The following is a 15,600-nucleotide window of genomic DNA, read 5'->3' as shown; positions in this document are numbered from 1 at the left end:
AAATGCTATGTAAAAAGTTGTGTAAGTCGCTCTGGATAAGAGCGTCTGCTAAATGCCTGTAGTGTAGTGTAAGGAAGAGAGGAAGGGGCGGGTTGCCAAGTTTTCATGAAGAAAACGTCTTTCTGCTTTTCAATCCACCAATCACAGTGAGCGGAGAGGAAGACCAAAGACCATTCGAAGAAAAGAGGTTTGCCAAGTTCACACATCATTTACATTTATCTAACCAGTCCGGTGTTATGATATGATTTTATTAGATTTTTAAAAAAATTACTTTTGGTAATATTTTTTATTTTAATACCCATTGAACTAACTCACCTATGTGGTAATATAGGCACATATTACATTCATAATAATCACAGAAGCCCATATTCTTCGACACAAAACAATGCATCACTGAGGTTGTTTGAAAGCTGGTTTCCCAGATCAGAACTTAACCGCCCATTTCAATGAATGAATGTCTCGGTGTTTGTACAGAGCTGCCTCTTTTTTCCCAGGGCATATTTGTGCTATGCAGACCAGAGCCTGGAGACGGAGAAGTGAAATCGAACGCTGACAACAGCGATGGCAAGGCCGCGTTCCCAGTACAGAGCGGGACGCCACCCCCAGGACTGTCCTAAGATGGACACCAGGAAGGCAGAAACCAGCGGAGACAGAGACTGTGACTGATGATCTGGCCACGATGAGTGTCTCGTGGGGACAGGACACGGCATGTCACTAAGGTTGGGACATTTTGAAAAAACAGCTCATCGAAGCCTTATTCCCCATAGGGAGTGAAAGGGTTAAGTATGACCAGAGTGTAGTCACCATGACCTCCACAATCATTTCTGATTCCTTATCACCCCCCCTCTCCTACTATCCCACACTGTAAACACTGTTCCCCCCCCCCCCAACCCCCCCCCCCCCCCCCCCCCAAACCCGCCTACCAGGATGCCATGTCTTTCAATCAAGAGCACATTTTCTCACCCTCAGTGAATGGAATGTGGCCAGACTCAAATGCCAGGTATACACTCCCTAAAAAAAAAAATAAAAACACCTGAGACTCACCTAGCCAGTCTGACCAGCTGTGCTGCCCTGGCCTGTCACCGGGCCCGCCAGCACCCTGTCGCCAAAATTCTCACCCCCCCGTTAACCAAAAAAATTTAAAAAAGAATAAATATAAAGTCCACGGGGTGCCCGCGGAACGCAAAGGGAAGCGCTCCACAAACAGAGACGTTCATATTTATTAGAATCGAGGTTCAAGCCATCAACACAAAGGTTAAGTCGATATGCCTTGTGGGTGAACATGAATTCCTGCAAAGTCTGCACATGGGACAAGCAGCCCATGCACAGGCCAGCTTACGCCTGATTTCTCAAGAACAAACTGCAGACGAGTCACAAGACAAGAAATAAAAAGCAAAAAACGGAGGAGTTATACGGCCGTGTGCTGTACTGTAATCACAGATTCTTCCTTCATTGCTGAAATACACAGGGGGCTGTGAGGCAACACTTTGGAGGAGGAATGTCGACCACACCCACTTAACTGATCTGCAAGTGCACACAGCGCCCCCTTGTGGAGAATGTTCCGAATGCACCTGCAACACCACATCACACGTTTGTGTGACTTGCTTATTGATGATATTTAAAGATGACATTCTCTCCATGAGGGGGTCTCTTGTGCTTGGTATATTCTGCTAGCACCGTGGTAACCAATCCTGTCCCAGGAGATCTACCATCCTGTAGGTTTTCACTCAAACCCTAACAAAGCACACCTCATTCAACAGCTGAGAGGGTACCAGAGACAGGTGACTGGGAGTTGGCGTTTCTTAAGGGCCAAGAGTATCACTACCACAAAAAGGGGGAGGTGGGCCTCTGTGGATAAATACACTATTTTTAAACAGCAGATGAACTGGGTACGAATCCCAAAAAAATCTGAATGAAATTGAAAAAAAAGGCTTTGGCCAAAAACGTCGGGTGTTTTATGGTACTGCTGTTTATACCGAATAAAAAATTTTTTAAATGTCAAAGAAGAGCAAAAAGTATTACTACTACCACACAATAACTGATCCATGATCAGCTAACCCAATGCTGAACATATCCAGGACCATTCCTGTGCAAATGGTGGACACTGAACCAGGATCAGTGCTTGGGGTGCATGCATCTACCACGCAGGTGCAGTGGAGTGAGTTATATAGATCCTCGTGGGCACAGATTTTGGGCAGGCAGCAGCTGGGCCAGTAGGGACCCTCGTTACCCCTGCGAGAGGATCAGGCCCCGCCAGGTCGGGTCCTGAATGGGACGCGCCACGTCTCCCATGTCACCCAATCCGTCCGGTTAAGCGGACGACACCCCCCTCGGCTATTTTTGGGGGGTCCCCATCGTTCATCCACCCCTCTCATCGCCTTGGTCACAGGACCTGAGGGTGTTGCCCAACCGCTGCCATCTGGTGGACAGCCATGGCAGCGTGCCCACCCCTTCCCACATTGCTCAAGCTGTTATTGAGAGGAGCCTGTCCTTAAGACGAGAGAGAGAGGCAGATAGAAAGAGAGAGAGACAAAGAGAGAGATGGAGAAAGAGAGAGATGAAAAGGGATAGAGAAAGAGAGATAGGAAAGGGACAGGGAGAGCGAGAGAGAGAGATACATGGAGAAAGAGAGAGACGGAAAGGGACAGAGAGAGCGAGAGAGAGAGAGATGGAGAAAGAGACAGAAATGGACAGAGAGAGCGAGAGAGACGGAAAGGGACAGAGAAAGAGAGAGACAGACAGACAGACAAAGAGAAAGATGAGAGAGAAAAATAGGCAGAAAGAGACAGAAAGGGAGAGTGTGAGAGAGAGAGAGAGAGAGAGAGAGAGAGAGAGAGAATTACTGCTAATCGTGCCTTTGGACTACAAGTTTAATATATATATATATTGCCTTTGGCTTTACCTGTGCCAAAATAAAAACTGTTAATCATTTAATGTGAATTTAAAATAGAACTTCGATTTCAAGCGCATATTGAATAATAAACACGTTATCACATATTTCCATTGGTGATTCTGCCTCGTTTAAACATGTCTACCCATTTTCAAATACTTTGACGTGTCTAAACTGTGCTTTTCTAGTGGCAAAAATACACATTGACAAGGGTTTCAAATGAATTATGGGTACATTTTGGACTGGTAGTCATCGGATATTAAATCAAAACCTAAAGAAATCGTCAAAAGCAACGATTCAGCTTCAAACAAGGTAATAATCAGGCCTATGTTTCAAGACAGAAATAAAATTGGGAAACAAAATTTGAATGCCAACTGTCACTAGGCTGTTGTCTTGTCAGCTGCATACAGAACTGTACATGGCATGAAGAGGTTACACAGTTTACAGTCAGCACAAATCAACCTGCCAAAGCCATGCAAACAGATTCTGGTGCCAACGTGCCCTCAGTGTTAAGAAATGTTGCGCCTACAAGACGCACACCCGCAAAAGCCGCTTGGCGCAAGGCTGCGGACGCCACCAGTTTTATTTTCACAGGGACGTGTCCTGGGTACGTTCTGAGCGTGCCGTTACAGAGGTCGCATTTTGTTAGCAGTGCGCAAAAAATCCACGCGTCAGCGGTTTCTTTTTCTCCATACGATAAAAAAGCATTGTGTTTCAGTCATAAGGGGGTCCAACTTCATCTGCTGCATTATTTTAAAATGCATAAAAAAGAAATTGCAAGTTTGTGTTCGACACAAATACATGTACAGTGCCATGAAAAAGTATTTGCCCCCTACATGATTTCCTCTATTATTGCGTATTTGTCACGTTGAGTGGTTTAGACAAAATGTAATAGTAGACAAAGGGAATTAACACAAAACACAGTTTTAAAATTCGTATTTCATTTAACGAAAAAAGTTATAAAACATCCAAAAGGCCTGGGTGTTCATGGATCTACAATAAGACAAGTTGTCTACAAATGGAGGAAATTCAGTACTGTTGCTAGGAGCGGGCATCCTGCAAAGGTCACGGCAAGAGCACAGCGTGCAATGCTGAAGGAGGTCAAAAAGAATCCTAGGGTAACGGTGAAGGCCCCAAAGAAATCTCTGGAACTTGCCAAAGTCTCTGTTCAAGTGTCCTCTAAAAGAAAAACACTAAACAAGAATAGTATTCATGGGAGGACACCATGGAGGAAACCACTGCGCACCAAAAAAAAAAAAAAAAAACATTGCTGCACATCTCAAGTTTGCAAAAGACCACCTGGATGTTCCACAACTCTTCTGGGACAATGTTCTATGGACGGATGAGACAAAAGTTGAACCTTTTGGCAGAAATGGGCAGCGCTGTGTTTGGAGGGAAAAACCGCTGATCGCCAACACCAAAATGTTTCGGGACGGCCAAGTTAAGAGTCCAGACCTTATCCCAATTGAGATGCTGTCCCATGACCTGAAGAGGGCCGTTCATGCAAGAAATTGGAGTTTTGTAAGAGGGAACGGTCTAAAATCACTCCTCGCCATTGAGCAAGTTTGTTCGGCAACTATAGGAAACTTTTGTCGGATATTGCTGCTAAGGAAGTCCTACCAGTCACTAGATACAAGGGTTCACATACATTTTCCAGCCATGTGTTCAATAAAGACATGAAAAGTGCAACTGATTGTGTGTTATTAGTTTGAGCAGAACGTGTTTGGATAGATTCAGATGTAAGGATCAAGATCAACTACATGATTCTGATTGGAGGTAAATCATAGGCTGAACCGAATCCATGCAGAAGGTTACCTATACCAGGATGGTATCACATCAGTAATTCCAAGGTCCAAGCTTTTCTTGCAACTGTACATTTCTTTCTAATCAATGGGAAGTAGGTCTACATTTATCTTTTAAAAAATTGTTAAACAAGACTGATTGTCATAATGAAAGACTGAAAAAGATGGACTCACATGAAATAGAAAGGTAAGCTTTAAACTCTGACATAAAATTTGATCATGGTCAGTCGTTTAACAAAATCCTCTATCATTCTCTTGCAGTGGTCAGTGTAAACTTGTCCATGGGAAGATACAAAATAGTTAACATTGACGAAGATGGTTGGGATGGACAGGTATTGTTTTGCCTTCTGCGTAACATTTGGAATGATTTGGTCGCCTCTGTGCCAGAACACCCCGTGTATCCACGCAGTACTTAGTTTGCATGCCGAAAGGTTGAAAGGAACATGGTTTCTTACTGCGTGCTAGCTGTTAGCATCTCAGCACCTTACCTGGACGTTTTGACGCAACGTGAGTATCTATTAAACTGACTGCGCTTGTCTGACTGTTTAAGGCGGTTGTTTTTTCAGTTGTTCGACCATATCGCGTCACACGTATTCCGAGCTCTCCAGCTGTCTCTCTGCTCTCAAACCAGCGGATCATTTCAACCCGGCGTCTGCCACGAACCGCTAACCCCCCCCCCCCGTAAACCCTCGCAGCGCAACGGCTCCCACAGCTGTGCCAGCAGCACAGAAGCGTTCGGTATGGTGTCCATTTTCCATTTAACTGGAACAGCAGAACACAGCAGAATACTCACTGCTCAATCTCCTTTTGCTTAAATAGAAATAACGACTGTATAGCAAAAGAACACCACCGGTAATGTGCTATATTTTACCTTAAAAAGGGGAAATTATATTCGTTTACACAAAATACAATTGTTTAGAGAAAAGGTTTTTTTTTTTTTTTTTAGGAAAGTAACAATTTTATAACAATCTAAAAGATCCCCCACCACCCCAACCACCCTCCTGTCCCGCCTCGTCCCCAAACATGATCACTTATCTCATTCAACTCAAACTGGAATTTAGTCTCATTCCTATCCAAAATGAAGCTGAATACATGGAGGTTTTGGGTTCAGCGAACCATATTAAAACAGGACTGGGAGCTAAAGGATTTGCATATTGACCTGGCACAACTCTTTCAAAGAGAGCTGGCAGTCTGGCTCCACACCTCAGTAACTGAGCGTGTGCTCGCAAGAATACAGCTAATGGCGTTTTCTCTCAGGAGTTTGAAAGGAAGCCCAGAATTCCCTCTTAAACTGCCAGCTGCTCCTGTTCACTGACTGCCATTTAGACATCTTGTTTTCTGTTTTTTCTCATGGCATGGGTCACTCTTTCTCTCTCCCTATGATTGATCCAGATTCTCCATGTGACTCATCTGAGCCAATCAAAGACATGCCTGCATATTGGACACAGAAAAGCAATATATATATATATATATATATATATATATATGTATATATATATATATATATATATATATATTTGCAAACCAGGAATCATACATGCTATTCCCGAATATAATATACAGAGTGAATAATTAATGTAAGGTACCTTATGTATTATGTAATTTCTCACCAAGCATGTGTACAGCAAGCATATCTGAGGTGTTTCTTGTGGAGATGTCCTGTGTGTTACTGTCCTTTCCTCTACTGAGTAACGAGTGGCTAAAATTAAACAGTGCGACACTCAAAACAAGGAACCCAGACAGACTGTCGTACCACTCTTGAACACTAGAGAGCTAAATACTAGAAAATATCCAACAGTACATCTTTTTTTTTTTTTTAGACATTAAATAAATTGCATGTTAATATATTGTCAAACATATTAATCAAATTATTAGATGCATTCATTCCAGGGGGATACATGCCATATATGGTTGAAAAGATTACAACATGCAAAAAAAAAAAGCAGTATCAGCAGAAATGGTGGGCAGAAACAGTATGTTCCACACGTTCCATGTACTGTACCATGGAATTGCTCTTCTTGTCAGGACAGGACATGAGCAAGTCACGTTACGTGCACTAGATATTTTAAAATAATAATGCTACAGGGGAAACATGCTGGCTAAACGGGGGTTTGTTGAGAGACCCCACAGTAAAAAGCACCAGCAGTGAACTTTAAAAGCAACCCGGAGGCCAAAACCTTATCAGTCACTCTTTATACAGCAAGATCCATATTTCACGACAACGAGGGATCTGCACAACCATATAAAGTGTATATGCCACATTCCAAACCCCCTGCCCCCCCTGCCCCCCTTCCCCCCCCACTGCAAATGCAAGGCACAAACCCAGGATTTTTTAAAAGGTGAACTCTGCTGTTATATGGTGGGGAAGTGAATTTAATATTTCATGAGTTTATTTTATGATTGTGATGCTATGAAGAGCATTTAAGGATCACTTTAAATCATTTTACACAACCCCCCCTTCTGACACTTCAGATTTAAAGGCACGGTTTCCGCCAGTGTATTGCAAGGCCGGCGGCCCGCCGGGTCTAAGCATCAGGGAATTAAGAAGGAAAAAAGTATCTTAAAGATGTTTTTTAAAGTACAGTTACAGTGGGGCGGCGCGGTTGGAAAGCTCACCAGCGACATCTGTTGATTAAAAGGTGAACGCACTATAGGAAAACAGCAGGTCTGAGATCAGTGTTCTTTACCCTCATTGTGCGTAGAATGACGTTCAACACTTGACGCTTCCAACTATCACAAGCTAACGTTACCTAGCAAGCCACCATTTCTTATTTAATAGGCTAACTAACCTCGTTACAAACTTCCGCGTTATCACTTCATCTCGTTGGTACGTAGGCATAGCCTACATTCTTTTTATATTAACTTAAGCAGTGTGTAGGTAACGTTAAACTAGTAGCATGCATGTAACGTTCGATACATTGTAACATTACATGACTTATTAATCGCCATCGAAATAACGACTTCACTTGTTTATTAATAACGTTAGGTAGATGACATTGATGAGCACGTCAACGTTGTCATATTTTTTTCCCGACCGTTAAAACTGCCGGACTTATTTACATTTTGGATAGATGTGGCTCCTGAGCAGTACTTTCGACACAAAAAAATCGGAAAATCCTAAAATGTCTTCTTACGCTGAAGTGCCTGACCGGCAAGCGTAGAAATGTGTTAACACAGCGGCAAAATTAGGCTATATCTAGAAATACCATCTTTGGGGGAAAATACGCTGCAGTTCAGGGTCCGGCACTCTTCACGGGGGTTTGGGAGGGGGGGGGTAGTGGTTAACCTAGCAAGTTTTCACCGCAGGTTTTCGCCACAATCAGTTAGTAATGAGCCAATAACTGTTACACCACCGCCGTTTGTGGTGTTCACTCGCTGGGTGACACTGTCATAAAATTTTCCCCGACCGCGAAGACTGCCTTACTTGTTTACATTTTGGACAGATGTGGCTCGTGGGTAAATCTATCGCTGTTTCCGTCGCAGCACTTTTGACACAAGCAATATTGGAAGCGCTATCCTAAAATTTCTTCTTACCGTGAAGAGTGCCTGACCCGCAACCGTAGTAATGTGTTAACACTAAATTTTACGACAACGCTAACTAACCTTTCTAAAGTCACATTAAACAAGTAGAAATTAACGCCATCAGCGGTTATTAACAAATCTACCAAGTATTTTAATAATGGATTTGCAGGCGTGGATTTCGAATTATTTGTATTTTCTTGTAGACCATTAAGAGCAATGAAGAAGCGCCAACGTCCTAATTGTCAAATTGTCTGTACCCATCGCTGACAGCAAAGTGCTAGTTATTTTTGGCTGGACCACAGTAGCAGGGCAGTCCTCAAAACCATATAGGCCTACTAGGTTTTGACCTGGTCTTGTTTTTAAAGTGGAAGAAAACCACTGGGTGCCCTAGTGACGGATGCTGAGCTGAAAAATGAGCAGGCAGAAAATTCCCTTAAACTGATTAACGTTATTATTGGTGTCAACTTGTTTTTAATTATTGTACTTGATTAGAAATGACATATTACTAAATATGACAGAGACAGTTCTCCTCAATTAGTTTAGACAAGAAAAACATTCTATTTGCATCGCAAAATTGTGCACATTTCAATCGACATTAGCTTATTAAAAACTGGATAAACGTACACACATATCTAGTTCCGAAAATTCCATAATCATAATTCCACACCACAAGCAGACACTGGCACAAACGGTGGGACCTGCTATACAGTACCTCCACACGCACAAACTTCTGGATCAGAGGTGCACAACTAGGACCGACCTGTTTTAGGATTTTGTGGCAACTTAAGTATTTAAATCAGCTCAGTCATCCCTTGAGCTTACACTGGTATAAGCACCAGCTGCAGCCACAGAGTGCAAGTGTATACTGAAGATTTTACTGAGCTCAAGTACAGGAGTGAATGAGAGTGGTTTATAGAGCTGTCAGAAGACAAAATCTAAGGTAACCGGTTGGATCAAAAACCAGCACGCAGACCGGCCCTCCTGGATCGGAGTTGTGCAGCCCTGCGTCAGATCATCAGCCCTGTATAAAAGTTTTGTAAGAGCCAAGAGCCAGCTTTCTGTGAGCCAGGGCTTTTGTGGACGACTTCCAAGGTGAGTCATGCATTTCTGAGCAGTGGAGGTGAGGCACAGCTCGAGTTCGAGTTCCATCTTCACACGTCGCACACTCTTCCCTCCGATTGGCTCGGGGCACAGCAAATCAGAGGGCGGGGCACAGCGAATCAGAGGGCGGAGCACGCTAAGTAAAGACTCTCCTCTGTCGTCATGGCAAATTTGGATTTGGCTGAGTCATTCCAGCGATGGCCTCTGAAGGCCTACGGAATGGAGCCTGTGCCCAAGGTCAGTGTGACCTTTCACCTTTGAGAGCGAGGCCCTAAGGGAGGCTTACCGTGGCTTCAGGCGCAGCTGTGGGAGAATGTGGGCCGACCTCTACCCCCTCAGCTCCTCCGTCCGGGGCTGGACCTTCTGACGCCGCCACGCCCGCCGGGGCAGCCTGTGCCGCCTTTGCCGCCTGTGCAGCCTGGAACACAGGGACACGCAAACACATCAGCGCTGGGCTCCCAATCCACACATTTGGGCCCACATTAAGCCCATATATGTCCCCGAGTAGGAGCACTGATCTAGGATCAGACTGGCCCTTCCGGCTCATAATGGATAAGGTCATGGTATGGACCGACCAAACCTGCTCCAGGATCATCACTCTGACACCCAGGGCCTGCTTCAGGCCACAATTATAGCTATCACACCTGCATGAATCCCGCCAGACAAGGTGACAAACATCCATCAGTGCCGACAGGTTCAATCGCACCTAGAATTCCGTTCATTTTTAAATAACCACATAGATGGAACAGATCACCATTGGTTAGTCCACACGTTCTCAATGTGTTACAAGCCAAAGGCTGCAACGAGAACTGTGGAGCAGGCTAGTGAAAATATATTTGACTTATAACATATTCTTGTAAAATATTCAGGGCGCCCTGTGTGCACAGCTTACCCCTCAGTGTGCGAGCCCGAGTGCGGACCTCCTGGTCAAGCGCTAAGAGCGCTGCCGCCTCCAAACGAAATAAAATAAATAAAAACAGCTAAAATAAAGAGTGACTGGAAGAAGCTGTGTTCTGCAGGATAAGAAATGTGACTAATCAGCCAAAGTATTGCATCCCTTTCTGTAGAAACAACATTGGGAGAACACTGTGCACCAATGTTCTGGAGTTCCAGGAACAATTAGGACTTTAATGATATATGATATATATAAAACAGATGTGTTTTATTTTAGGAACTCTATGCTAACATGAAAGTGATTTGCAGTATATCATCTTACACGCACTGTAAAGGCAGACGTTGGCAAGTAGCAAGTAGCAGGCACTGTGGCCCTCCAGGACTGGAATTAAACCTGCAGGCACTGCGGCCCTCCAGGGCGACATAGCTCAGGAGGCAAGAGCGGTTGTCTGGCAGTTGGAGGGTTGCCGGTTCAATTCCCCGACCTGGGCGTGTCGAAGTGTCCCTAAGCAAGACACCTAACCCCTAATTGCTCTCAACTAACTGACTGGTACATTGCATGGCAGCCTTTCAACGTTGGTGTGCGAGTGTGTGTGTGTGAATGGGTGAATGAGAGGCATCAATTAAATGCAGTCCATTTACAATTTACCATTTAGCCCCATACATGTTACATCCTGCGTTATAAAAAAAAAAGTGCACCCCAAACATTCTTGGGTTCTGGTTTTATAATCTCCTCCGCAAGCATAGTTTCTTGCTAAAACCTGCAGACTACATCCTCCCTAAACATTCCACCCATAATTTTAACCCTCAAATAAAAGGTTAATGGTCCTTAATTAGACACTTTTAATGTATACTGTGGAATTACGCACCCTCTTTAGGGCATATTATAATACAGTGGTCTCCAACCCTGGTCCTGGAGAGCTACAGGGTCTGTTGGTTTTCATAGTGACTCTGCACTTCATGAATCAATTAGAGCAGTTGATTACACAGTTAACTCAACTCACCTGGTGTCTCGGGTCTCAATTGGGCGCTGATTTTAAGGTGAAAACAGAGACCAGCAGACCATGTAGCTCTCCAGGACCAGGGTTGGAGACCACTGATATAATATAATATAAAACATAGCATGCCCTAAATAGATTCCACCTGAATTTTACTCACTCATATTAAGAACTCTTTTCAAATAACGTGTTACATGATGTCATCATTCTAAAAACATCATTATTTTAAAGAGAGGTTCATTTTTTAAATTAATGGGGTCCTAACTGCTGAAGGAGTGGAAACCTAGGCCGTGTCTGAATTAGCGCACTTGCGTACTATTGAGTGTATGCGATGCACACAATTTCCATACAACTTGTATACTCAGTAGTACACAAGTGTGCTGATTCGGGCACTGCCCTAGTCATTGAACCTAAACATTTGTGGAAAAGGAAGTCCATAGCCATAAGCCAATGAGCACATTTTGCATTGTGTTGATCAGTTTAAAATAGAGAAAAAAATCTCAGCTTTCAACGGTCTTATGTAGAACGTCTTTAACAAAACCCGACATAAACAAGGAGGCCAGAGACCAGCTATGAGAACCTCCAGTTTATGCAGTTCTGGCAAGAATTAGTCAAGTAAAAGTCCCAGTAATTCTTTAGACTAAAAGTCTAAAGTAATTCTTTTCCGCATATGCTGTTTTAGCTCTATCTGTCTATCTATCCATCCATCCATCCATCAATAACACAGCTCTAGTTGTAACAGCAAACGCATTCTTCAGTTTAAATGACCACATTTCTTTCCATATAGTTGGCAGTTTTAGCTCTTTATTTTCACTCTTAGTCCTCTTTTTTCCCCCCCCAGGACAAACAGTGTGCGTCGGGCATTGGCTATTTCGGGTGTGCAGCGTCATAACTCTGACCTCTCTGGCAGACATTTTAGGGCCCCTTTTGGCTCCGGGTTTTGAAATCAGCCCGGCAACACTGACTCATCTTCACAGATTTAAAAAAAGCCTTTTTTTTTTTATACACAGCGTTTTTTGGCTGATCGGCTCCACAGAACGTAGTTGAATGGTGCATACCTCAGTCAGTCAGCGTGGAAAGGACTGTAGTCTGCACTTGCATGTGAAGAGCACCATTCATTAAAAAAAAAAAAAAAAATCCACATTCTAGTATATGCATGTTCATCCATGGGTGAAGCACCCTGACTTGCCTGAGGTGACACACCTCACCCAATCAAAAACAGTTCAACATACTGTGGCCATTTCACTCAAAGTGAAATACATTTTGTCCCTTGTTATTTTATCCATGAGTGTGGAACTTGTGACTCTCAACTGTGCTTTAAAAAATAAAATAAATTTAAAAAACGGAGCCATAAACTCAAAGACATGTCAATGTGTGAGAGGGAGAAACGGTATTGGGGGAAGAAAAGATGTATTTGATCAAACTGACCAACTGACATAGCACCCCGAGTTCCTGTATCACCATGAGAAGATCCTGCTCAAATCAGAAATTGTCAGCATTAATAATCTAGTCCTACCAATGGGAAGACACCGAGACCAGTCAAGAACAGTAACTCTGAGCTGCACTTTTTTCATTCATTCATAAACATAATTAGTTTAATTACGGTTTACATAACTGCTGAGGTCGCACGTCTAATTTTACAGGGTTTCATTGGCTTATATACTGGCTCCTGTCAGAGCCGGACGATTGAGATTTGACGTTTGTACCACACACACCCAGATTAATCGGTGCGCAATCGGTGCGCATATTGCTTTGCTTTCTTTAAAATGTCATAGATAAACGCTTAAGGCTTAAAGTTCCAAGCTGATGTGATTGATGCCTTCTTGGAACTCCTTTCATAAACTGCCAAGCATGGCCGGGCCGCGCCCGTTGTTAACTTTCCTTCAAAAAAATAAAATAAATAAATAATAATAATCTAATGAATCTAAATGCCGCCAACTAGGATTTGTTGACAATTCGGTGGTTACATCTCGTTTCACATGTTTCCAAACAATACAATGACACCAACTAATTAGAGAATAGTGCAATAGATAATCGGAGTACGTACCACTACCTTCTGTTGAGGGTAGAGACACGCCTTTTCCGGCATTTCTCATCTAACTGAGGATTTTCACGCTTCGTAATCGATGAACAAGTTTCTTGTGAAACTGACACTACCACCAAGTATGGAAGGCCATTTTAGAGCAAATAACGTCTTAGAAATTTCGTGTTTACAGGACATTAAAATTCGTGTTAACACGTAATATTTTTACGCGTTAACACATCACACATTGACACCTTAACGTGCATTTTCTGGTTGTGGCCAATGAGGAACCTTGAATCAAGATAGTCTTACATATTCATGAGGGGAACAACAACGCAAGAGAGCACGTTGTGCATAACTTACTGATGAGGGCGTCTACGCACATGACAGCCTGATTAAATTTCTCTTAACTGTAGCTAACTCATGATGCAACAGGACTGGTTGCATTCAGTGTTCACATGGTATAGTTAAATTGAACTACTGTACATCAATGTAATTACTGATTGCATTTACTGTGAGTTAAAGGAATAGCCTACTGCGTTGTTCAATGATAGTAGGCCTATATTGCAGAAGGTTGTTGAGTGTCAATGAGCATGTTGCCTGAATCTATGTCGATTAGGCCTACTTGATTTCTCTATCTTCACCCACTGTGCAACAGATATGTTGTGTACATGGAATTTCCCGCATGGTCCCAAGTTTTGTAAGCCAGTGTGCTAAATTAGCTAACGCCAAGGCGTTGACAGCTATCTGTTTGGACTTACAATTTTGTGTGTTCAGTAGATTATAGTGGGTTTGAAGTTGCGGGGCTACGTTGACGGGCAAAGACCTTGGAAAAGCCACAGTCTAGACGATCAAGCGTCAAATTCGCAATGAAAATTGTGGGGGCGTAGCCTTTGATTGGCAGGCTTTAAAGTAAATGATCAGACCCCACAGTGGAAGTCAAGTGTCCAATTGAATGAGAGAACAGCATCACGTGGAGTTGTCACTATAGATTAAATGGGGTAATTCATTCCCGCGCTGAGTTCGTTTGTTAATTAAAATGCTGAGTTTTCACTGTGTCATTTTGTTCATCCATATGTTGAGTTTTCACGTTTGAATGTCGTATTTTGTTCATTGACGTGGTCGTTGGTTAATTCATGTATGTCTTCAGTTTTCAGCATTCGGCGTGGTCTGTTGTTATTCGTAGGCTAATGACCGCGCACCCGATTTGATATGCAGCTTCCTTACTTCGTTATGATTAAGGTTTTATCATGTCCGGGGTGACTAGCTTTAGGATAATTTATGCCACGAGCAAGATATATCCCACTACGTGACATTTAAAATAAATAAATAAATAAAATAAACAAATACACACCAAAGCAAAAGCTGTGTAATTTCGTATACCTCAATGAAATACAGCCACTTAAACGTACAATCAATAATCAATAGAAACTGATAATCCAGCGAACACGGTGGCTTGTTAATGAGGCGAAATAAACAGACTGAGACGAACTTCAAAATGTACGATGATTTACGTACTATGCGCCACAAAACGAGAACAGTGATGTCGCAAATAATTTTGCTGAAAATATGTGAAAAGATTAACCAATGATGTTTGCTCTTATAAAAGTAATTACCATTGCACAAACGTATCGAACGGTAAACGAATCCTTGTCATAAAAAAATAACTTACCCCTTTCGGCTTTCCGTGTCGACTGTGCTTTTTCTTTTTATTATGTGGCATCTTCTGAGTTGCGCGGAAAATAAAATGTGTTGATCAGAAATCGTCTCTCAGTGCTTCTCCCCCTTCGCCCAAGTTGCTGCTCCCACTGCCTATTTCGCAGGCTGCTAGAAGGGTTTGTAGCTATTCGTATTTCCTCATTGCAGAGTCTTTTGGGTTTGGAACCCGAGGCGATACAGGCTGTGTGTGTGTGTGTGTAGACGCCCCCAACAAGAGAAGTACGGATCGCCACTGGTGCAACATGCGCACTTTGTGCTCAAGTTCGGTGAAATTGTCGGCGTTGGGCATCCGTCCACCGCCCCTGGGACACCAGCCAAATAGCTGGTTTTGTGTAAACACCATGATACGAGCCAGTCCGCAGTGAAGTTTGGGATCTCTCTCGCTGCTACTCGGGATGCTTGTTGAAAATGTACCAAACAATCAAATTTAGCGGTGCAGTCGTAAGACGGACAACCGCCCTAAGTTCGCAGAATCCTTCTACCTGTTTCTCAGGTGAATGGATTCTGTGCACACCAGGGTTTTGGACACCTTGCATGGTTGTTAATTTACCGTCAACAACATTTGTACTTGAAGCTACAAACAACAGCGTATCAATCATTGTTCTATTGCTTTGAACAACATTGCATTTAAAAGAAGTCCTCACTGTATCC

At 43.1% G+C, this 15,600-nt stretch overlaps 1 protein-coding gene across 30 annotated transcripts in view; it reads right to left on the bottom strand.

Moving 5' to 3' along the window:
- cast (calpastatin) overlaps positions 1 to 15,200 on the bottom strand; it is a 70,338-nt gene extending 55,138 nt beyond the window's left edge. For 9 of the 30 annotated variants that reach the window (XM_064309193.1, XM_064309202.1, XM_064309204.1 and 6 more), the window contains exons 1-2: positions 14,903 to 15,194; positions 9,602 to 9,733 (exon numbers count right to left, since the gene is read on the bottom strand). In XM_064309193.1, coding sequence (XP_064165263.1) covers positions 9,602 to 9,733; positions 14,903 to 14,953 — 183 coding nt within the window. In that variant the 5' untranslated portion in view covers positions 14,954 to 15,194. Of the gene's footprint in view, positions 1 to 9,601; positions 9,734 to 14,902 lie in introns of all 30 variants that reach the window. The other 21 variants (XM_064309190.1, XM_064309200.1, XM_064309191.1 and 18 more) reach the window with 6 other exon arrangements.
- Positions 15,201 to 15,600: the final 400 nt, after the last annotated feature.

This window comes from Anguilla rostrata, chromosome 14 (genome assembly GCF_018555375.3).
Source record: "Anguilla rostrata isolate EN2019 chromosome 14, ASM1855537v3, whole genome shotgun sequence".
Lineage (NCBI taxonomy): Eukaryota > Metazoa > Chordata > Actinopteri > Anguilliformes > Anguillidae > Anguilla > Anguilla rostrata.
The sequence above is the reverse complement of the archived record's forward strand: the minus strand, read 5'-3'. Positions and strand labels throughout refer to the sequence as shown.